At 45.8% G+C, this 23137-nt stretch overlaps 1 protein-coding gene across 1 annotated transcript in view; it reads right to left on the bottom strand.

Annotated features, from left to right (window-relative positions):
* Positions 1-4734: 4734 nt before the first annotated feature.
* Positions 4735-23137, bottom strand: part of LOC146861539 (uncharacterized) — a 72594-nt gene continuing 54191 nt past the window's right edge. The window contains exons 2-3 of the mRNA XM_085646249.1: positions 7229-9735; positions 4735-5780 (exon numbers count right to left, since the gene is read on the bottom strand). Coding sequence (XP_085502375.1) covers positions 4735-5780; positions 7229-7607 — 1425 coding nt within the window. The 5' untranslated portion in view covers positions 7608-9735. The remainder of the gene's footprint in view (positions 5781-7228; positions 9736-23137) is intronic.

The raw sequence follows: 23137 nt of genomic DNA, 5'->3' as shown, positions 1-23137 counted from the left end.
ATTAATTATAAAGAATGTATTATTAATTGTAAATAATAGATAAACTGATATTTAAATGTATTGTGTATTTTGTATGTGTAGTGTGTTGTGTGTTAAAGGGGGAATAGTGTGGGATGTAATTTAAAGTTATTTATATAAATATTTAATTTAAATAATTGGTATTTAATAATACATATTTTGTAAATTAATTATTAATATGCTATTTTTTTATAACTAATTATTTAATTGGTTATTATGTTTATAGAATCCCTATGCTATCCAGTGCTTTCCCAACTGTTTTACTATCTGGAGTTGGAATAGTAATTTTTAACCCTACGCTATCCAGCGCTTTCCCTACTGTTTCACTTACTGGAGTGGGAATAGTAATTTGTACCCCTAAGCTATCCAGCGTTTTCACTACTGTTGCACTCTCTGGAGTGGGAATAGTAATTTTTACCCCTACGCTATCCAACGCTTTCCCTTCTGTTGGACTCACTGGAGTGGGAATAGTAATTTTTACTCCTACGCTATCCAATGTTTTCCCTACTATTGCACTCTCTGGAGTTGGAATAGTAATTTTTTTCCCTACTCTATCCAACACTTTCCCTACTGTTGCACTCTCTGGAGTGGGAATAGTAATTTTTACCCTTACGCTATCCAACGCTTTCCCTACTATTGCCCTCTCTGGAGTTGGAATAGTAATTTTTACCCCTACGCTATCCAACGCTTTCCCTACTGTTGCACTCTTTGGAGTTGGAATAGTAATTTTTACCCCTACGCTATCCAGCGCTTTCCCTACTGTTTCACTTACTGGAGTGGGAATAGTAATTTGTACCCCTACGCTATCCAACGCTTTCCCTACTGTTGCACTCTCTGGAGTTGGAATAGTAATTTTTACCCCTACGCTATCCAGCGCTTTTCCTACTGTTGCACTCTCTGGAGTTGGAATAGTAATTTTTACCCCTACGCTATCCAGCGCTTTCCCTACTGTTTCACTTACTGGAGTGGGAATAGTAATTTTTACCCCTACGCTATCCAGCGCTTTCCCTACTGTTTCACTTACTGGAGTGGGAATAGTAATTTGTACCCCTACGCTATCCAGCGTTTTCACTACTGTTGCACTCTCTGGAGTGGGAATAGTAATTTTTACCCCTACGCTATCCAACGCTTTCCCTACTGTTGGACTCACTGGAGTGGGAATAGTAATTTTTACTCCTACGCTATCCAACGTTTTCCCTACTATTGCACTCTCTGGAGTTGGAATAGTAATTATTTTCCCTACGCTATCCAACACTTTCCCTACTGTTGCACTCTCTGGAGTGGGAATAGTAATTTTTACCCTTACGCTATCCAACGCTTTCCCTACTATTGCACTCTCTGGAGTTGGAATAGTAATTTTTACCCCTACGCTATCCAACGCTTTCCCTACTGTTGCACTCTTTGGAGTTGGAATAGTAATTTTTACCCCTACGCTATCCAGCGCTTTCCCTACTGTTTCACTTACTGGAGTGGGAATAGTAATTTGTACCCCTACGCTATCCAACGCTTTCCCTACTGTTGCACTCTCTGGAGTTGGAATAGTAATTTTACCCCTACGCTATCCAGCGCTTTTCCTACTGTTGCACTCTCTGGAGTTGGAATAGTAATTTTTACCCCTACACTATCCAGCGCTTTCCCTACTGTTTCACTTACTGGAGTGGGAATAGTAATTTGTACCCCTACGCTATCCAGCGTTTTCACTGCTGTTGCACTCTCTGGTGTGGGAATAGTAATTTTTACCCCTATGCTATGCAATGTTTTCACTACTGTTGCACTCTCTGGAGTGGGAATAGTAATTTTTACCCCTACGCTATCCAACGCTTTCCCTACTGTTGGACTCACTGGAGTGGGAATAGTAATTTTTACCACTATGCTATCCAGTGGTTTCCCTACTGTTGCATTCTCTGTAGTTGGAATAGTAATTTTTACCCCTACGCTATCCAACGTTTTCCCTACTGTTGCACTCTCTGGAGTGGAATAGTAATTTTTACCTTTACGCTATCCAACGCTTTCCCTACTATTGCACTCTCTGGAGTTGGAATAGTAATTTTAACCCTACGCTATCCAACGCTTTCCCTACTGTTGCACTCTTTGGAGTTGGAATAGTAATTTTTACCCCTACGGTATACAACATTTTCCTTACTGTTGTTTTTGTTGGAGTTGGACTAGTAGTTTTATTGTGTCTGATATTTCATATGTTTTGTATTATTTTTGCTATCATAATATATCATTAATAAAAATTATTCACATTAAAAATATTGATTATTATTTGCTATATGTAATTATTAAATATGTTATTATTTTATGTGTATAGATGTATTGGTAATTTTTAAAAACATTTAATAATTTATACGTTACAGAAATTATTATTAAAATTAATTATTAAGTAAGTATATATATTATATATTATATGTATATGTTTAATTAAAGTTTTATTAAATTATATATATTAATTATACATTTTAAATATTATACAATATATTTAATTATGTTTATTTAATTTCTAAGTATAATTTGGTTTATTTTACATATATTTTTAAAGTAAAAGAAAAACGATATTTTTAATAACGATATTTTTGACATCGATATTTAATTTTCGATATTTTTGTACTTACCATGTTGTAGATAGGATGTCGATATTCTTGACATCGATATTTTTGTTGCGATATATTTGTAGGCCGATTTTCTGTCTGTCGAAATTATGTCATACAACCGTCATGAACTAGCATGTGATATTGATCGTGGTCATGGCCACATGGGTGGATGAACTGACAATCTTCCTTTGTGCATCTCTGTACTGCAGGGCACCAGCTGTCCATCGGCCGTTCCCAGACCTTGCAACCATGCAGGAACGCGACTTCATCAGACGGTAACGCTTCACCAGGCCACTGATTGCGGAGTTGGCGGAGCAGTTGGCGCCACATCTGCTACCTGGCCGGACATACCCTACAGCACTGACCCCAGAGGTGAAGGTGATGGCAGCCCTGCACATCTTTGCTACTGGTACCTTCCAGTACACTGTGGCTACTGCTGGTGGGATGTCGCAAACGATGTTTAGTCGGGTGCTACGCGATGTCTTGGAGAGGATGTTGCAATTCCTCGACCTGTATATAAAGTTACCAAGCACAGCTGAACTTCCTGAAATAAAGGATGCCTTTTATACACTGGGGAGGATGCCGAACTTCATCAGATCTATTGATGGGACACATGTTGCCCTGATACCACCACAGGCACATAAGCAGGCATACCGGAACAGGAAGCACTACCATTCAATCAATGCTCTGGTGGTCTGTCTTGCTGACATGTCAATCACACATGTGTGTGCACGGTTCCCTGGTTCTGCGCACAATGCCTACATTATGAGGAGTAGTCGCATTGCAACGCTGATGTCACAGATTCTAGCTCAGCATGCCTGGCTTGTCGGTGTGTACTGACTGTTTCTCATTGTGTGTGTTTGTCAATGTTGTATTCCGCACTCCGACAAAACTCAGCTAATTGTTTATTTTTGTGTGTGTAGGTGACTCCGGATAACCCAACATGCCGTGGTTGCTGACACCCCTCAGGAACCCTGTGACACCAGCCGAGCTGCGCTACAATGAGGCACATGGTCGGAGCAGGAGGGTGATTGAGCGGACATTCAGCCTCCTGAAAAGCCGCTTACGCTGCCTGGACAAGACCGGAGGGGCCCTCCCATACGAGCCTGCAAAGGTGTGCAAAATAATCCTTGTCTGCTGCATGCTACACAACATGGCGGTGCGGAAGGAGGTGCCTCTCATCCAGGATGAGGATGACCAACGTCGGGCACCTGTAGAGGATCCCGGCCTGGGCCAAGATGCCAGTGATGATGAAGATGATGATGACGTCCACTCCCAGCTCATCAACAACTTCTTCACCTGAATGTGAGTTTCCAGGGTTGTTATGTGAATGTATGAAGGTAGCCTGGAATTTGTTGTGCCAGCTCTGTTGCTGTCTGAGTGTGTCTGTGTGCCACTTGACTGGATGCGTGCTGTGATGTGTCCATTCAGGTGGTGTGTACTCCACAATAGGGAAGTACTGCTAACTAGTGTTTGTGTAGGTGTCTTGCAATATGTTTTGTGCATGTGTATTGCATTTCTCTCCTGTTCTTCTGTGCTTTTGACTGTATTGTGTCTGTCCTTCCCACGGTACTTTGCCTGTTGTGTGGTCAACACTGACTCCCAACACCCAGAAGCCAACACCAGTGTGGAAGTTGACAATTCCCATCAACTGATGTACCACACATCCCTGGACTTCCATTCTCCAACACATTGGGAGTGTGTGTCCACTGTTACGTAGAAATTACCGTGCAACTAGTGTGGAATAAACGTGTTGCTGATGTGTAATGAACCTGTGCTACGCTTTGCTATGTGCGTTGTCTGTCTTCCCACATCTGAGTGACATCTGCTTACCTCACCTGTGGACTTATTACCACTGACTGGGCTTGGTGTTTTGTCTGTGCATGCCAATGTGTTTCAGGTCAACATCATTGTGTGTGATGAGTAACATGGCCATGGTGAGTATGTTTTGTGTTGCCATAGCGGCGTGTCTCCCTCACATGTGTCACATCCCCATGACTCACCTTACGTTGGTCACATTGTTGCAGTATTTGGCATGCAGTGTGTTGTGTAGCAGATCGACATCTCCCTGAACATGACAAGTTGGAATCACAACAGAGGCAAGTATGGTGCACTGGTGAGTTTATTTACAAACATGTGTGAGGGAAGTGCACAGGATGGTGGGTGCTGTACAGTGGTTTGGGAATCCAAAGTTCACATTGGAGTTGGAATTGCTGGTAGATGAAATGTCCAGAGTAAAGTCTACAGTCATCTGAAACATTGGCCCAACATGAACCCTCCATGTCATGTGGGCGAGTTGTGTGCGATTGGACAAGGTGAACGGGTTGCGCACAAAGAACACTGTCCAGAACAGGTTTAGAGGCCAGGGAGATGTGCTGGGACATCGGCCTCTCACATGTCCTTCTTCGGACGACCCCTCTTCTTCCGGGGGGGGATCCTCATGTGCAGGCCTCTGCGGTACAGGGGACTCTCCGCCAGAGTCCTCCTTCCTCCCTGGGGCTCTGGCAGATGGTGTTGCAACAGATGCTGTGGGCACACAGGGGGGTGTGGACAGGTTAGTGTTGATCTGGCAGAGGCATTGTAGTATGTCCCGATGCACCGCAGTGATGTCATCCCACTTGGCCTCCATGCAGGCATGGTGGGCGACCTGCGCGTGTTGCATGTCGTTGAGGATCCCCACTACCTGGCCAAATCCTCCGGTGCTATCCTGGTACGCAACTAAGATGTGTGCCAGGTGGGGGTCATCATGCAGTCCAGACCCCTCTGCAAGGCACGCCCTGTGCCTCCCACCCCTCCCAGCACCCCTCTCCACACAGGCAGGACCAGCGGCGGGACGCACAGGTGACACAGGGACCCCTTGGGTGGTGTTGCTGGTGGTGTTGGCTGTAGCTTCCAGGGGGTCCTGTGTCCTTGTGCTGTGGGTGTTGATTGTCCTTGGTCTGTCCGTGTTGGCGGGGGTGCCCTGTCGGTGTCCAGATGCTGGAGGTTTGGGTACAGGAGGCGCAGATGTTGATGCTGCTGGTGCTGCATGATGGCTCACACCGGAGGGGCCAGGTTGGTCGTCGTCATCCGAAGAGGACAGGGAGAGAGTCAGACCAGAGAGCTCAGTGTCCACCAGAGTCTGGGACTGGGTATCCTCATCATTTGGTGCTGGGTGCCCAGCACCACCTGTGTGGAAGAGACAAACAATGTGATTTATGTTTCTACATGCATCGCTGGTTCACAAACATGACATTTTCTACTTTTCAGATGCCTGCCTGTACACTGCTTTTTCCCAGCTTGTCACGGACAGAGTTTGATATTGTTGTTGTCCATTTTCCAGCATGGCCTTGTGCTCCTCACAACAGAGCCCAGTGTCAGACAACTTGTCAGTCCCCTCCCAATCCCTGTGAGGCCAGTATTGTTCAGTTTGATCTTGCTGGGCCATGTGGGTGGTTATAGGTTGTCTGTGAATGCGACTCCCATCATACTCTTGGCGACACCCCCCTTCCCAGCATGCCCATACTTCCTTCCTCTTGACTCTGCTTCCCTGTGAGGGGGTGTGACAGCAATGGCAAGATGGCTGACTGTGAAGTCCTGATGTTTGTTGTTGGCCATTTCCCAGCATGGCCTTGTGCTTCCCACAACAGAGCCCAGTGTCAGACATCTTTTCAGTCCCTTCCCAATCCCTGTGAGGCGAGTATGGTTCAGTTGGATCTTGCTGGGCCATGTGGGTGGGTGTAGGTTGTCTGTGACTGCGACTCCCATCATACTTTTGGCTACAACCCCCTTCCCAGCATGCCCATACTTCCTCCCTCTTGACTCGGCTTCCCTGTGAGGGTGTGTGACAGCAATGGCAAGATGGCTGACTGTGAAACCCTGGTGTTTGTTTGGCTACAAGTCCAAAGTGAGCCCCTGTGCTTCACACAGCAGCACCCAGTACGGGGTATCTTTAGCTGATATTTCAATGAGGTGTGTGTCAATGCATTGTACCCGGTGAGTTGTGTGGAGTTTGTGTTGAGGGGGGATGTCTCCCCATGCTGATAAGTATGGTCAGGGCTGTCAGTCCTCCTTCCCATCATGAAACGTGCTTCCGTTGTAGAGCGTGCAAGTTGTCTTTCAGGATGTCAGTCAGTGGTGTCCTGCTTCTGATTAGCACACAAGCCCTAGCAGGGCCTTGTGCTCCTCACAGCAGGACCCAGTGTCAGCCATCTTGTCAGTCAATTTCCACTCCCTGTGATGTGGACATGTTTCAGAGAGGTCTTGATGGGCCAATCAGGAGGGGGAGCATTATCTGTGACTACAGGCCCCATCATGCTTTTGGCTACACTCACTTCACCTGCATCCCCACAATTCCTTCCTGACAGTCAGCTGCACTGTGAGGTGGTGTGTTTGTGGTGGCACACTGTCTGGCAGGGTCTATTTGGCTTAGTGCCACTGGCTTGCTCTATTTGTTTGTAGGTTGGTGCATGTCATGACACAGTTCCCAGTCACTCTGAGATGGCAGGTATTGTGTTTGTCTGACTAGCATACACATCTTGGGCTGATTATCTATTGTTTAGTGTAGCTTTGCTTGCGGTGCATGGTTTCACTGTCCCCTTGCCACACAATCTTGGGTATGTTGTTTGTGTACTCACCAGGCTCTGGGATGTCTGTTAGGCCATGGACGCTCTCTGGTAGTAGGATGTCCCGCACCTTCTCCTCCCAGGTCCTGAAGTAGACTGGTTTGGCAGGAGGGCCACCGCCGGTGCACTGACTCAGGGCGTGATCTTTTTCGATGAGTTTCTTGACCCTCTTGCGCACGTCATACCACCTGTTCTGGACATCGTCCTTTGTGCGGCTTGCTGGTGCTTGGGTGTTCACCTTGTCCACAATCCTCGCCCACATCTTGGTTTTCTGTGAGATGGGGGTCCTTTGTACCAATGTACCAAACAAATGTGGCTCTACACTGATGATCTCGTCTACCAGCACTTCTAACTCACTATCTGTGAACTTTGGATTCTTCTTTGGGGGCATGGTGATGGGTGGTGGTGGTGAGGGATGTGCGTGTGAGGGTGCAAGTGATGATGGGTTGGTGTTGGTTTTGCTGGGTGTATGTGTGTGTGCTTTTGTATGAGGTGCTGATGGTGTGTGAGTTGTGTGATGGGTGAGTTGTGAGTGTGTCTGTGGTTGCTGTGTACTGGTGTTTGCTGCTGGCTGTGTCTCCTGTTTGCAAGGGATGATGGTAGTGATTGTAGTCCTTTATATAGTTGGAGTGGTGGGTGTGTCTTTGTCCCATGTTTTTTTTTTTGGTATTTATTGGCTTTGTTATTGCTAGTTTGGTCCTTTTTTTGTCTTTTTTCCTTTGTGTTTTGGAGGCATGAAGGAGACGTTCATGTGACGGAAACGGACGCTGCTGTTGTCTCGTGCGGGCTTCGCCGCCTCGTTCACGCTGTCTATCTTCTGTGTTTGGTACGCGTTGGTCACGGCGGTATCTATTGCTTGTGTGCCGGGTTGTCTGTGCGTGTCGGTCGTGCGGCTTGGTCTCTGTGCGAGGCGGTCTGGTTTTACACGCATTGCATCGTACTGCACAAATTGTACATCGTGGGTACGGGTCAGTCGGCTTCATTCCGGGTTCGTGTCGGTCGGTGATATTCGCATCGGTTTTCCGGCCGGATCACTATTTTCCCTACGGCTCGGTCATACGGCTTGTATTCCGTACGTGTCGATTGGACTTCACACGCGTTGCATCGTACTGCACAGGTCGTACGGCGCTGGTCCGTGTCGGTCGGTATTTGGTCCGGGTCCGTGATGGTCGGTTCGTTTTGCGGCCGGAATCGGAATCGGCCCCTTAGTAGTAATAAATGACTAGGGCCATGTGAATGGCGACCACCCTACCTACGCCTTAGAAAGGATGGAATTTCAAGTGCACCCATACCATCATTATCTCTATGGGGGAAAAGGAGTGAGAGGCCTATTACCAGCTACCCAAGTGACTCTTGAAGCATGGAGCAGGGCTAGCAACTTCCAGGGATGGAAACAAAGGATCACCTGGGAGACCCCAGTGTGGGTGGAGGATGCCTGAAAGAAATAGGAAAATTAAAAGGGTATGCAACCTGGGATTATATTGGCATCTCTAAAGTGGGTGACCTGATCGAAGGGGGTGCCTTGATGCCCTTCTCGTCACTCCAGAGGGAATTCCAAATTCACAACAGAAAGCACTATAAATACTACTGCTCGCCCATGCCTGGCAAGCAGAAGATATCCCCTCAGACTTCCCGGAACATGCTCCCCTAGAGGGTAGGCACTTAATAAGTGAATTACAGGAGAAAGCAGTCTCTTAATTTACAAAACCACTGACAAAAATGATCTGCACCATACTGAAACTAGGGTCTACAGGGAAAACTGATGTGGGCGAATTAGAGGACTTGGAGTCGGAGGCAGCATTCATGTTCCCACAAGAGGTTGTGATTAGATCCAGACTGCGACTCATTCAGTTCAAAATCGTGCATAGGACTTACTATGATAAGGTATACATATACATGGAATAGGTAGAGCAGTCTCTTCAGAATGCCTGTGCAGTGGGGGAGTCGATGGGAATTCCTTCACACATTATGGACATGCCCAGTCATGTATTCATTCTGGTGAAATGTGCTTTAGGAACTCAGCACATTACTAGGGACAAAACTTTCTGAGGACCCTAAATATGTGATTTTAGGCATACCCAAAGACATAGACCGCCCACGGATAAAACGAATATCGTTCAATTTAGGCTTGGTAGTAGCTAAATGAGATCTGGCCAGACGATGGGGAGCCCCTGATACACCTGTCATGGCTGGATAGAGAAAGGGAATGGACTTCTATATGGCAGCAGAAATAGTGACATATAAGAGTAGGTGGTGCCGGAATACGTTTTGTAAAGTATGGGGTAGTTGGATTACATACTATGGACTAGATGAAGGCGAGGAAGCTGCTGTTGTGCCTTACTTGCAAAATCATTGAGGAGAATACTCTGACATGTCACATCTGCCAATTTGCAAATGTATTGATGCTTTTTCTCCCATTGTCCACATTTACTATTGTGAAATATCTGATGTACTATTGTCCTTCCGCTATGCTTCTTTGTATGATTGGGGTACCCATATGTGCCCTTTTTTGTTCTGTCCTATAAAAAAAACAATAAAAATGTATTAGAACAACGTCCTACAAAATGCAGTTTGTGAATAGGTCTTTCTGTGTTTAATACCATTGCAAGACGGCCACCTGCTGCTGTGTAACGTTGTTACTGCCACCATATGCTCACCATGTTTAGGCGGCAGCATGTTTTCTTTTTCTACTTCAGTTCTATTCAATTATATTTAGTTGAGTTGGTGACTGTTTTATTGTGTTTGTGTAAGTGGGTGAATGCAAAAATGAGTTAGCAGGTGGCTGAATGGATGCATGAGTTCAAGGATGAGTGAGAATGCATACATAATGGCCTATTGAGTACTCAAATCCTTCAATGACTAAAGACACATTTTTATCTATAAGCCAGACCTTTCAACATTGCCCATGATTGCCGAACAAGTTACTTACTTTCTGTAATGCTTTTTCTGGTAAAGACTATCTAACTGCAGATGCTTAGAATATTTTTGCAGGTGACGGACCGGATCTGGGAGATTTAGGGCAGTACCACTGCGAGCCGTAGCTGACATTGATCGGCTCCGCATTGGCATCGTCCACGCCAGAAGTGATGTAGCAGTGCCCATATAAGTGTCACCCCAGCATGCTCACAGTTTCTTTTGTGACTATTACTGTGACAAAAACAAGGAGCCACAGAAAAACCACTGTTTGACCAGTGTGTAGTCTCTAATGGGATCTTAAGGGTGAAGAGCCCAGTTCGCAGAGCAGGAAGGATGGGAGGGTGGGTGAGGCATCTGCAGTTACATGGAGTCTCTACCATAAAAAGCATCGCAGAAGGTAAGTAACTTGATTTTCTGATAGAGACATCTCACCGCAGAGTCCTCACTTACCCAAGCAATACCTCCCCAGAGGTGGGTTTGCGAACTGGCTCAAACCAGAAAATCCTGGAGGACCGAACTGGCAATCTGCCTGTCATGACAGACCTCATTGTCCAAACAGTAATGCTTTGTGAACGTGTGGAGTGCTGCTCACGTATAGGCTTGGCATGGGACCAGGACTGGTGCCCCGTGTGCCAATGCAGTAATAGCGGCATTAGCCCTGATTGATTGGGCCCTAAATTCTCAGGGGGCTGCTTCTTAGCTAGGGCAAGGCAGATCTTAATACAGAGTACAATCCATTGAGAGATGGTCTGCTCAGACATTCCCTTTTTAAGTCCAGTCAACCCGATTATTGTCGTCCACCCAATGGTCTTTGGTGGGATCACTGTTGAAAGAGAGAACTCTATTCGGGGAATGGGGTGTCTCCTTCTTGGAAGGATGAGGTGTAGTGAAAAATGTAGACAGAGTGATACACTGACCACATGAAAAGGGGTGCCAACCTTGGCAAAATAGAGGCACACATCCAAAGAACCAGTTTGTCAGGGAAAATGCAGGTATATGGGGGGTCAGCCGACAGAGCTTGAAGCTCACCGACCCTCCTGGCCGATGTAATGACCACTAGAAAAGACTGTTTTGATAGTCAAGAACCACAGAAAAACGCTTTGTAGAGGCTGAAAAGCGGACCAGATTGAGGTCCCATTGGAGCATCATGAAAGGGGTAGGAGGGAACTAGTGTTGCAAACTTTTCAGAAAACGAGTGACAACAGGTGATTTGAACAGAGAGGTTGATCCGGCAATCGCAGGAAAACTGAAATGGCCAAAATGGCTAACAGGTAACCCATAACTGTGATCAGGGCAAGGCCTTGCTTTGCTAAACATAAAACAGCAACACCTCCGACAACAAAGCAGAAAGGAGGTCCACATGATGTGAGGAACACCAAGCCACAAACTTACCCCAAAGGCAGGCACACAGAGTCTAAATGGAGGGATGCCTGGCTGCCAAGATGGCACCACAGACCTTGGGGGGAGATCAAAAACGCTCAACTGTCACCACTCAATCTCGGTGCATGAAGGTGGAAAGTGTGCAGGTTCGGATGCAAGAGCCTGCCCTATCGTTGCAACAGGAGATCCTCCAGACTGGCCAGCCAGATTGGAGGACCGATGCTCATGCTCAGGAGTTTGGGATACCACACGCTCAATCTGGAGCCACTAGGATGGCTTGGGCCCAGTCTGTCCTGATCTTCTTAAGAACTCGAGACAGGAGTGGTATCAGCAGAAAGGCGTACAGGAGACCTGAGTTCCACTCTAAGCGCAATGCGTCTCTGAGCGAAAGCCACTTTGGAAACTCCAACATGCAGAAGGGCTGACTTTGCACTTTTTCGGCCATGGTTAACAGACTGTGCCTAGGTACTCCCTACTCATGGAATAGACCTTGTGCCACCTCCAGATGTAGTCTCCATTCATAAACCACAATGCTTCGACAGCTGAGTTCGTCCACCCTGGTGTTCAATGAGTCTGTCTGAAAGTGCACAACCAGGAAGATGACCTGGCGCTCCAGCCATGAGTAGAGGTGCACAGCCTTCTGGCACAGGGTCCACGTCCTCACCACACCCTGTTTGTTGCAATACCACATGGCGGAGGTGTTGGCCCTGAACACGTGAACCATCCTTTCTTTTATGGATGGGAGGAAGGTATTCAATGCCAATTGGATCACTCTCGGCTCTAGAAAGTGGATGTGGAGCTAAGATTCCGCCAGAGACCAGAATGCTCTGATCTCCACCACTCCCAGGTGGCTGCCCCAAACTAGAAGTGACACTTTGGTCACCACTGTCAGCTCTCGGTAGGGAGTAGAGAAGTGTCTGCCATGGACCCAGTCTGGGTTTGTTTGCCACCACAGCAGATCTTTTGCAGGCTCCTTCGAAATCTGGACCAGGAGAAAATAGATTTCTCTGGTGCTGCATCCACTGGGACTTCAGATCCTACTACAGAGCCCGCATATGTCATCTGGTGTGCTTCACCAGCAGGATGCACAAGGCCATCAGACCCAGGAATTCAGAGTGAGTCTCACGAAATCCAGGAGTGAGGCTGAAACATCAGGATCATAGTTCAGGTATCCTGCACTCTCCGTTTCGTAGGATAGCTGCAGAACTGCACTGTATCCAGGATGGCTCTGAAGGAAGGGAGCGTCTGAGAAAGAGTCAGGTGTGACTTTGGCATGTTGATAGTAAACTCAGTGAGTGTAAAAGGCTTGCAGTAGTGGAGGTGGATGACAACTGCCTGGGGCGAGCGTCTTCAGCAGCCAGTCAGCAGGCTAGGGGAAGGTTGCAACCCCTAACTTCCGAAGATGAGCTCCAACCACTGCCATCACTTTCGTGAACACCCAAGGGGCACTGGTGAGGCCGAAGGGGAACACAAAGACCTGGAAATGCTTGTTGCCCACTGCTAACTGCAGGTAATGACGCCTGTGGGCTTGCAGGATGGGGATGTAAAAACAAGCATCTGCAAGTCCAATACTACCATCCAGTCTCCAGGGTCCAGGTCAGGTAAGACTTGAGCCAAGGTGGTCATCTTGAATTTCTCTTTCAGGAGAAAGGCGTTAAGAGGGTGCATCTCTAGTATAGGACAAAGTCCTCTATCCTTTTTCGGCACCAGAAAGTAGTGGGACTAGCAACCACATCCTACATTTGGAGGAGGCACCCTCTAGATTACTCCTTTGGCCAGAGAGCCTGCACTTCCTCATGAAGCAAATCAAGATGGCCCGCCGTCAGCCATTATGGGTATAGTGGCAAAGATGAAGGAGTTTCAATTAATGGAATGGCGTAGCCACTTGCCGGCAGTAATTGCAGTCCATTGGGGAAGGTGGTGCCTAATCCTACCACCCACTGGATGGATGTGCTGGATGGATAGTGAAATAAAGAGGCTTAGATGCTGCGGCAGCCAGTGGGGTGGGTTACTGGACAGCACGCAGAGTCTGGTTCCAGCATCCTTTGTGGGATTTGCGACGTCATCCACGAAAGGACTGGCTAGGCTGTTGGACTGCCGGGTATGCTTGGTATTGTGGATGCCCATGGCTGGAGCACCAGGTCATCTTCCTGGTTGTGCACTTTCAGACAGACTCATTGAACACCAGGGTGGACGAACTCAGCTGTCGAAGCATTGTGGTTTGCGAATGGAGACTACATCTGGAGGTGGCACAAGGTCTATTCCATGAGTAGGGAGTACCTAGGCACAGTCTGTTAACCATGGCCGAAAAAAAAGTGCAAAGTCAGCCCTTCTGCATGTTGGAGTTTCCAAAGCGGCTTTCGCTCAGAGACGCATTGCGCTTAGACTGGAACTCAGTTCTCCTGTACGCCTTTCTGCTGATACCACTCCTGTCTCGAGTTCTTAAGAAGATCAGGACAGACTGGGCCCAAGCCATCCTAGTGGCTCCAGATTGAGCGTGTGGTATCCCAAACTCCTGAGCATGAGCATCGGTCCTCCAATCTGGCTGGCCAGTCTGGAGGATCTCCTGTTGCAACGATAGGGCAGGCTCTTGCATCCGAACCTGCACACTTTCCACCTTCATGCACCGAGATTGAGTGGTGACAGTTGAGCGTTTTTGATCTCCCCCCAAGGTCTGTGGTGCCATCTTGGCAGCCAGGCATACCTCCATTTAGACTCTGTGTGCCAGTAGGGGGACAAGACTGTTGCTGAGACCAGGCCATTAAATGCAGCCTGAGAGACCTAGCGGTGACGCAGGTCCAAGAAGCGCTCTCGTGCCATGTCAGCTTTGTCACCAAATAGCTGAGAGCCATCGAAGGGCTTGTCAATCAAAGACAATTTTACATCCCCTGAGAGCCCAGCGGAGTGCAACCAGGCATTGCAACGCAGTGCTACTGTAGGGCCTATGGCTGTACCCAGAGAGTCTGTGATATCCAGCCCACACCTGATGGCAAAATTTGCTGCATCTCGACTGTCCACTATGGCTTGGTTGAGAATGGCTCGGCTCTCCTCAGGAAACATGGGAAGTAGCTGCCCAACTAAATCCCATAATTCATGGGAGTATCAGCCCAAGACTGACATGTAGTGGTCACCAACCGCAAGGCTTAACTAGAAGAGAAAATGTTTTTCCCAAAGGTGTCCAGCTTCTTGGATTCCCTGTCTGGTGGTTTTCAGGGATGGGTGCCGGGAAAGGAAGGCTGGGTATCCTGTGGAGGAAAGTGGCGGTGGGCCATAATGCGGTGTACAGGAGACCCAGTGCAAGGTTAGGCCCAGGCCCCTAGGAGAACATCAGTGAAGGCTTCATTGAAGGGGCGCAATGGTTCAGCCAAGCCCGCTCCTGGGTGAAGCACCTCTGCCAAGACGCTGGCCTTGACCTCGACTAATGGCAGCTTTAGATTAAGGACCTCCACTGCCCTGTGTATAACAGTGGCGAAGGAAGCACCCTCCTCCAAAACAAGGGCCGGAGGGGAAAGGATGCCAGAGAATGGAGAAGTGTTCAATTCATTGCCATTACCCCATACCAGTTTTTTTCTGACTCAAAGTCCTTATATAGGGGACCAAATCCTCCTCCACCTTCATGAAAGAAGGGTCTATCTAGGGGCAGTAAGTCTGGGGTTTGGTAGGGACTGGATGGCGCCGGTATCGAAATTGAAAGGTGCTGGAGCAGCACTGACTCGAATGCCGGGATGATGTTGGGCTCATAATCAAGGATGGCGCTGAATGGGAAGGAGTCAGGGTGGAAGAAGGTGGATTTAGACGGCCTTGCTGGTGTCGGGCTGGATCTGCCAGCGGTAACCCAGTCGGGTACCTGTCGACTCAGTAGGGTCTGAAGGCATGCCAGAGACTGTGGGAAGCCTAGAGCGTACTGTATGCCAACTATGCAGGTAGAGTGCTGGAGTGGGGCTTCAAAGTATGAAGTCAGGATGGGGAGGCCAACAAACATGTTGGTTACTTCTTTTTGTGTTTCCTAAACTTACCTGACTTTGAAGAGGACATTTGGAGCAAGAGCACGTCTGTGGGAACAACTCCAGGAACTGACCTGAAGACTTCCTCAGGAATGGTGCCAGGATCAGCGCAGAGCTTTCTTCTGCCATGCCACCAGGAGTTTTATGAACGTCCCCGATCGAGGTCACCAGTCTCATGCAGATTGCTTCCATCTAGTATGGGAGCGCCGATTAATAATTGACAAGTGGAGGGCAATACTGAACGTGTATCCAGTGTTGTTGGGCGGTAGATTCCAAATACATTGGATTTTGTATTAGTGTTTGGAAATGTTGCCAAAATTCCTAAATTTGTACTCTGCATGGTGGGTCTGTGGATCTGTCCCCTACACAGGTAAACTAGTTCAGGAATGTTGCCTGTAATAGTAATGCTGACCTTTATGCAAATATTCACCTGGTTGCATCCAGGCCCAAGGATAAACGAGTGCCACTGAGAATGTATCTGACAATGGAAACATGAGTCATCGGATCATCAAGTGAAAATACAAGAGAGGAAATCTAGGTTCTGGACAGGACGTCAAGGGCAATCCTCAGGATTGTTTCTTGTTGCCCCTACACACCCCACTGTGAGCAGACAAAATATAGATTTTTTAATATCGACCTACACTAATATCGAGTTTTTAATATCGTAGGGACAGAATATCGATGTCAAGAATATCGTTGACCAGAATATCGACTTTAAGGTAAGTAATATCGTTTTGTTTTTTATATCGAAGTAATTAATATCAAAATTAGTAATATCGAAGTAAGTAATATCGTTAGCAAAAATATCTTTGTTAATAATATCGATATTTATATTAGTGTTATGTATTTTAGTATGTATTTTATATGGATGTTTAACATTTTTTGTAATGTATTTTTATTATATGTATAAAATGTTCAGAAATTAGTAATTTTTTCCAGTAAATTTTGCGTTGTAGTATCAGAGCGGGTTGTGGGTTTATAGGGGAATAGAGTGGGAAGTAATTTAATTATAAGTAAATCATTAATATCTTTTTGTTTGTTATTGAGTATTAATTTATTAATAATCAATTATTAAATGGGAATTAATCTGTATTAATTGATTAATGTATCATTATATTAATTATAATGAATTTATTAATTTATTAATTTATGGTTATTAATTGATTTATTGTTAATTATTAAATTGCTAATTAATTTTTTTACTTGATTAATTGATAATTAAATTATGTTCATTTGTATGTATAGTGGGTTGTGGGTTTATAGGGGAATAGGGTGGGAAGTATTTTAATTATAATTAATTAATTAATTAATTAATGTTTTTATTTATTGTTATTGATTATTAATGTATTAGTAATTAATGATTAATTGGTGATTACTTTGTATTAATTGATTAATTTATAATTGTATTAATTATAATTAATTTATTATTATTATTTAATTATTGTTATTGTTAATTAATTTATGGTTCATTTATTATTATTGGTAATTAATTTTTATTAATTCATTGACAATTAAATTATTTGCGTTTTTTTATGTGTAGCAGGTTGTCTGTTTATGTAGAATAGGGTGGGAAGTAATTTAATGTTATTTAAGTAAATATTAATTAGATTTTATTGGTATTTATTATAAAAATGTTAGTTAATTTTTAATATGTTACTTATTTTACAAAGATTATTTAATTAATAAGTATGTTAAATTAACCTCTACGCTATCCTACATTTTCCACACTGTTACATTCACTGGAGTTGGAATATTAATTTTAACCCCTATGCTATCCAACACTTTCCCTACTGTTGCGCACTCTGGAGTGGGAATAGTAATTTGAACCCCTACGCTATCCATCACTTTCCCTACTGTTGCACTCACTGGAGTGGTAATAGTAATTTTAACCCTGACGCTATCCAACACTTTCCCTACTGTTGCACTCACTAACGTGGGAATCGTAATTTTTACCCCTACGCTATCCAACACTTTCCCTACTGTTGCACTCCCTAGAGTGGAAACAGTCATTTTAACCCCTACGCTATCCAACACTTTCCCTGCTGTTGCACTCCTTGGAGTGGGAATAGTAATTTTAACCCCTACACTATCCAACATTTTCCCTACTCTAGCTCTGTTTCGAGTTGGAATAGTAATTTTATTACCTCCGCTTTCTAATATTTTTTGTATTATTTTAGTTAATGTAGTATATAATTAATATTAAAAAGACTAAAAATATTTTTTTTATGTGTTATATATATTTAATTTTTGTTTATATTATTGTTTTATGTGTATAGATGTATTTATAATTTATGATATTTAAAAAATATATGTTATTAAAATAATCATTAAAATTATTAGTAAGTATATATATTATATATGTATATGTTTAATTCATTTTTAAATTATTTCTATATTGCTTATAATTTTAAAACTTTTAAAAATATTTTTAGCTATGTTTATTTTAATTATATGTATTATTGACTTTATTTTACATTATTTTTTTAACTTAAATAAAAAACGATATTTTTAACAACGATATTTTTGACATCGATATTTTTGTTGTTGATATTTTTGTACTTACCATAATGTAGATAGGATGTCGATATTCTTGACTTCTATATTCTTGCTGTGATATTTTTGTAGGTCGATATTCTGACCTTCGATACTTTGTCAGTGATTCGACACCACCATTAGGGATGTTGTGCTTCATCAACGGGCAGGTGCTTCTCGTCGGGCCGGCACTGCAACACCCTACGTGTCCCCCGAAGGGATACTTTAGCAGACATCATTTAGTTTTCATTCCGTCTAATGAGTGCAAGGGTGTCCAGGTCGGGTGGATCTGATCAACGACCTATGTCTTCTCCAGATCTCACTGTTTAAATTAATATGCTCTCTTCATGATCATGTGCCTTTTGCAAAGTGTGGCCTTAGTTGATGGGCAATACCTATGTCTGGTCTTATTTATGTTTTGGGTTAGCCTGACTCTCTGCAACATGCTGTATTGATGTACTTAATGGACTGCCTGCCACTGTCAATTTGATTTGTCTTGGAGTGTATGCTCTGAGTTGTATGATGTTTATTACAACAAAAAAAATTGAAAAAAGACATGTGGAGAGAAAAAGGACATACATGTTTAACAAAGTGAACATAGCAGGAGAGATAGAGACACTCTGAAGACCGCTATTCCTTCCACGGGGTTCAATAACAGAGCTGAGAGATGCACAGAAATAAGGGTCGAACAGGACACAAGGGGAAATTTTGTTTACATGTTTAAACCACACCTTTAATTACACAGGCCACACCCCTGTTAGAGAGCACCCATTTTTTTGCATACCTTTTAGAATTAAATTAGTTTTTTATTGGCAGAGTACTTAATGAGGAGTGATACACAGCAAGCCGCCTAGAACCCAAATGGGCCGGCAGCGCAAGAGTAAGCAATAGAAACAAATACAGACAGTAATGTAGATGTAAAATACTAAAAGGGGAATACATAGCAAGCCGCCTACAACCCATTCAGGGCCAGCCGCGTCATAAGAAGAACCAGGGGAGATAAACCATAGCCTAAATGTATCAGAAAACAGGTAAGACCTTAAAAGCATATATCACGTCTCCACAGGGTACGCCCTTTGAAGATGAGCTGCTGAATTGTATAACTTGACACTGTTCAAAAATAGAAAACAACAAACATTGCCCCAAATAGGCAAACAAAAATCTTAAAAACCCACCCCTCCCCCATCCGAACGAGCCAAAACCCAGGGCTAATGTACATGGGGATAAGCACGGCTATGAGGAGCATGTTGTGTTGCTGCTGGCTTCCTCCAACTCCTGGGAGTCTGGGATCAATCTTAAAATGCGAAGATATTTGGGGCAAGTCAATTTCCGAAACTCGCAGGAAAGGATAGAGATAAAGGGGGCCCAAATTTTAGAGTACTCTGACTTATCTCCCAGTGGTGCCATTGATAATCTTTCCATGCCCAATAATGCCCATGGTTGATGGAGCCACTGCAGATGGTCGGGGAGTCTATCCAAGTTCCAACAAGATAATAGAACTCGGTGGGCAGCATTAAGAGCTAGGACCATCTGCCTTCCTTTGATTGTGCATAGAGGGAATGTTAGTGCGTTAGGGAGACCAAGCAATGTATATGCAGGGAACCTAGGGATAGTAGTGTCAAAGGCCCGATCAACCTCATCCAGAATCTGCTCCCAGTACCTGGTGAGTTTTGGGCAATGCCATAGCAGATGGAGTAAAGTGCCAGGGTGACCACAGCCATGCCAGCACAGGCCATCACATTGGTGGTTCCATTTCTGCATGCCGGAGGGCCTATAATACCAGTAGGAAATTATTTTATATGACGTCTCCGTATGTCCTGTGAAGTGTGCTGTATGGTGGGTTCTATGAAAAATATAATTCCATTCTTTGTCTGACAGTGTTCGACCCAACTCCTCCTCCTCCATTATCCTCTGGCCAGCAGACCTGCCCTTGGATGGGGCCATAGACAAAAAATAAGTAGATTTCAGAGATAAGCTTCCTATCATCTTTTTTGAGGAACAGCCATTTTTCTAACGGGAATATACGTCTGCCAACATGAGGGCAGATAGACGTGCCAGACAGCCAGCGCAACATTTGTGAGTTGAGGAAGCGATCTGGCTCAAGCAGGCCATAGTCTACCATGAGTTGATTGAATGGTATCAGACCATTGTGATCGAGAAGGCATCCCCCCGTTTACACCCCCCCCTGCCCATCGTTTATCTGCCCCTTTAGTCCTGCCAGGGGGAAAAGCCGGAATTGAGAACAAGGGGGTCATGGGCGAGGGGAATGTAGTTAGACCGGCGGAGGCAGCCACCTTATCCCAAACCTGGAATGTCAATCGTGTCACGGGGGAACAGTATAGCCTCCAAGCCCTGTGAGCTCTAGGTAACCACAATTCCCTCCAGATGTGTCGGCTCGCAACCGTCTGGTCCACGAAGACCCAGTGTTTCACAGTAAGAGGGCGATTCCATTCCACCGAGTAACGCAGCATCGTCACCTAATAGTAGCGCGTCATGTTGGGGATTGCGAGATCACCCTCCCGCTTCGGGCATTGCAAAAGTTGCTTTTGCAGCCTGGGTTTCGCAGACCCCCATATAAAGCGATCAACGTCCCGTTGCAGCCTAATCAGTAGACCTCAAGGTGGCTGTAGAGGGAGAGTCTGGAAGATGTATAAGGCTCTGGGAAGGATATTCATCTTTACCGCGGCCAGTCTGCCAAACCATGACAACGGGAGCCTCTGCCAATGTGTCAGGTCTTTGTGTATAAGTGCGAGAAGCTTGGTATAATTTAGCGGTCTTCACCAAACACCTAGTGAGCACTAAGCCAAGATAAGATAGTTCCTCTGAGACCCACTCAAAGTCATACAGGGCACGTAAGGAACTTTCTGTGCGTGAATTTGAGCGCAAATTCAATATTTGTGATTTTTGCATATTGACCCGGAATCCCGAGATCTGCCCAAATGTAGATAGATCAGACATAATAGCCGGTAGAGAGGACATAGGGTGAGTAATAGAGAAGATAACATCATCGGCATAAAGATTAATCAGATGCTGCTCTGCCCCAAAAGGGATGCCCCGGACGTTGGGATTGTCAAAGAGTCTTTGAGCAAAGGACTCCATATAAAGGGCAAAAAGAAGTGGAGAGAGAGGACAGCCCTGTCGAGTAACCTGTATGATGGGAAAACAACTAGATGTGACCCCGATCACCCTCACCGATGCGTTAGGAGAGCTGTAATTGCTTGCAACCCAGTTGCGATAGCGGGATCCCACTCCAAACCGTTGCAAGGTGTTAAACAGGCAAGGCCAGCCAGTGCACCCTGTCGAAGGCCTTCTCTGCGTCCACCACCAACAGCAAGGCCTCTTCACAGGAACGCTGTACTTTATCGATCAGATGGCAAAGGCATTTAGTATTATCTCCACACTGTCGGCCAGGTATAAAATATGCCTGGTCCGGGTCTACCAAACCGGGCATCAGGGTGTTAAGGTGTTGAGCTAATATGCTAGCAAACAGTTTTGCATCAAGATTCAGCAATTAAATCGTTCGGTATGAGCTGCAGAGTTTGGGGTCTTTGCCAGGTTTTGGAATCACTGTGATCGAGGCTTGGAGCATTGTGTCAGTAAAGGTGCCTGAATCGACAAAGGAATTAAATAAGCGTGTGAGTAAGGGAGCTAGATCTGGGCAGAAGGTCTTGTAGAAAGCAACGCTGAACCCGTCTGGGCCAGGTGACTTTAAAGGCTTCAGGCGAGCAATCGCCAAAATCACCTCCTTGGTGCGTATAGGTTCGTCAAGGTCAGCAGCTTCGGCTTCCAGTATGGCAGTGATCGCGGCGGCACTCAGATAGGTGGCTGGATCTGACGAGATCGAGGAGTCGGCAGTATAGAGCTCCGAATAAAAATCCTGGAAAGCGTCCGCATTACTGACGTCCTCCGAGACATCTACCCCATGGCCATCCCGGACCACCTTCACCGCTTGTTCATATTGCTTACTGCACAGGTAGTGCACAAGCATACGTCCCCCTTTATTCGTGCCTACAAAGTATTTGTATTTTAGGCGGACAACAGCATGTTCTGCCCTATTGAGGTCAAGGCGTTGAAGGTGACGTCGTTCCCATACGAGTTGTCTCCATATCCGAGGGGCACCAAACTGTTTATGGATAGCCTCCAATTCCCTCACCAGAAGTTTGAGTTCCTACCTCTTCTCCTTCCTTACTTTATTCTCATGGGCAGCCTTCGCGATAAGGGCACCCCGGACTACTAGTTTAAGAGCTTCCCAGACTGAGGACAGAGCAGTAGAGCCATTGTCATTAAGTGCTAAATAGTCCCGTATCGACTGCCGGAGCACAGTCACTGTTGCTGGGGACAACAGCATAGATTTGCTGAGACGCCAGAGGGGAGCTGCAGTACGAACGGGAGAAGTGTGTACAGTCAAAGTAATGTGTGCATGATTCGAGGGCGACCGGGCCTCGATAGTGGATGCTCGGACACGGCCCCAGGCGGCTGGGGAGACCAGAAAGTTTTCCAGTCTGGCAAGGTTTTATGGGCCGCACAATAGTAGGTAAAGTCCCGTTCCCCCTGGATGGAAGGCGCGCTATGCATTTCTCAACCCACACTCCTCCAACCATTCCCGGCCCTGCGCTGACAGAGATTCCGCTCCACCCACCCACAGACCCGAGCGATCCAGCTCCACATACATCACCACATTCAAATCTCCACCCACGACCAATGCCGCATCCGGGGAGTGGAGTACTTTAGCTAAGGCTTCCAGCAGGAAAGCCTCCTGCTGCTCATTGGGAGAGTAAATAGAGGCCAGTGTGAAATGGAGTGAGTGGATCAGTCCTCGAAGGGCCAACAAACGGCCCTTGATTTCAGCCACGGGGCCAGGACTGTGCCGGGAAAATGTTTGTAGAACAAGATGGCTACGCCTCCCCTCTTGCCCTTCCCTGCTGACCAGTATTGTTGTGGAAACCTCACAGTGTGCATTCTGTGTGTGTCTTTGGAGAGTAAGAGGCCCATTAGTAAGTCGGGCGGATCGCCACCGCCCGCATGGCGGTGGCGATCCGCCCGACATTTTCTCCCGCCCGCCTGCCAATTCCCCCCCGCCATATTACTA

The sequence above is a fragment of the Triturus cristatus genome, chromosome 3_1 (genome assembly GCF_964204655.1).
Source record: "Triturus cristatus chromosome 3_1, aTriCri1.1, whole genome shotgun sequence".
Taxonomy (NCBI): Eukaryota; Metazoa; Chordata; class Amphibia; order Caudata; family Salamandridae; genus Triturus; species Triturus cristatus.
This window is presented reverse-complemented; position numbering and strand designations above follow the sequence as displayed.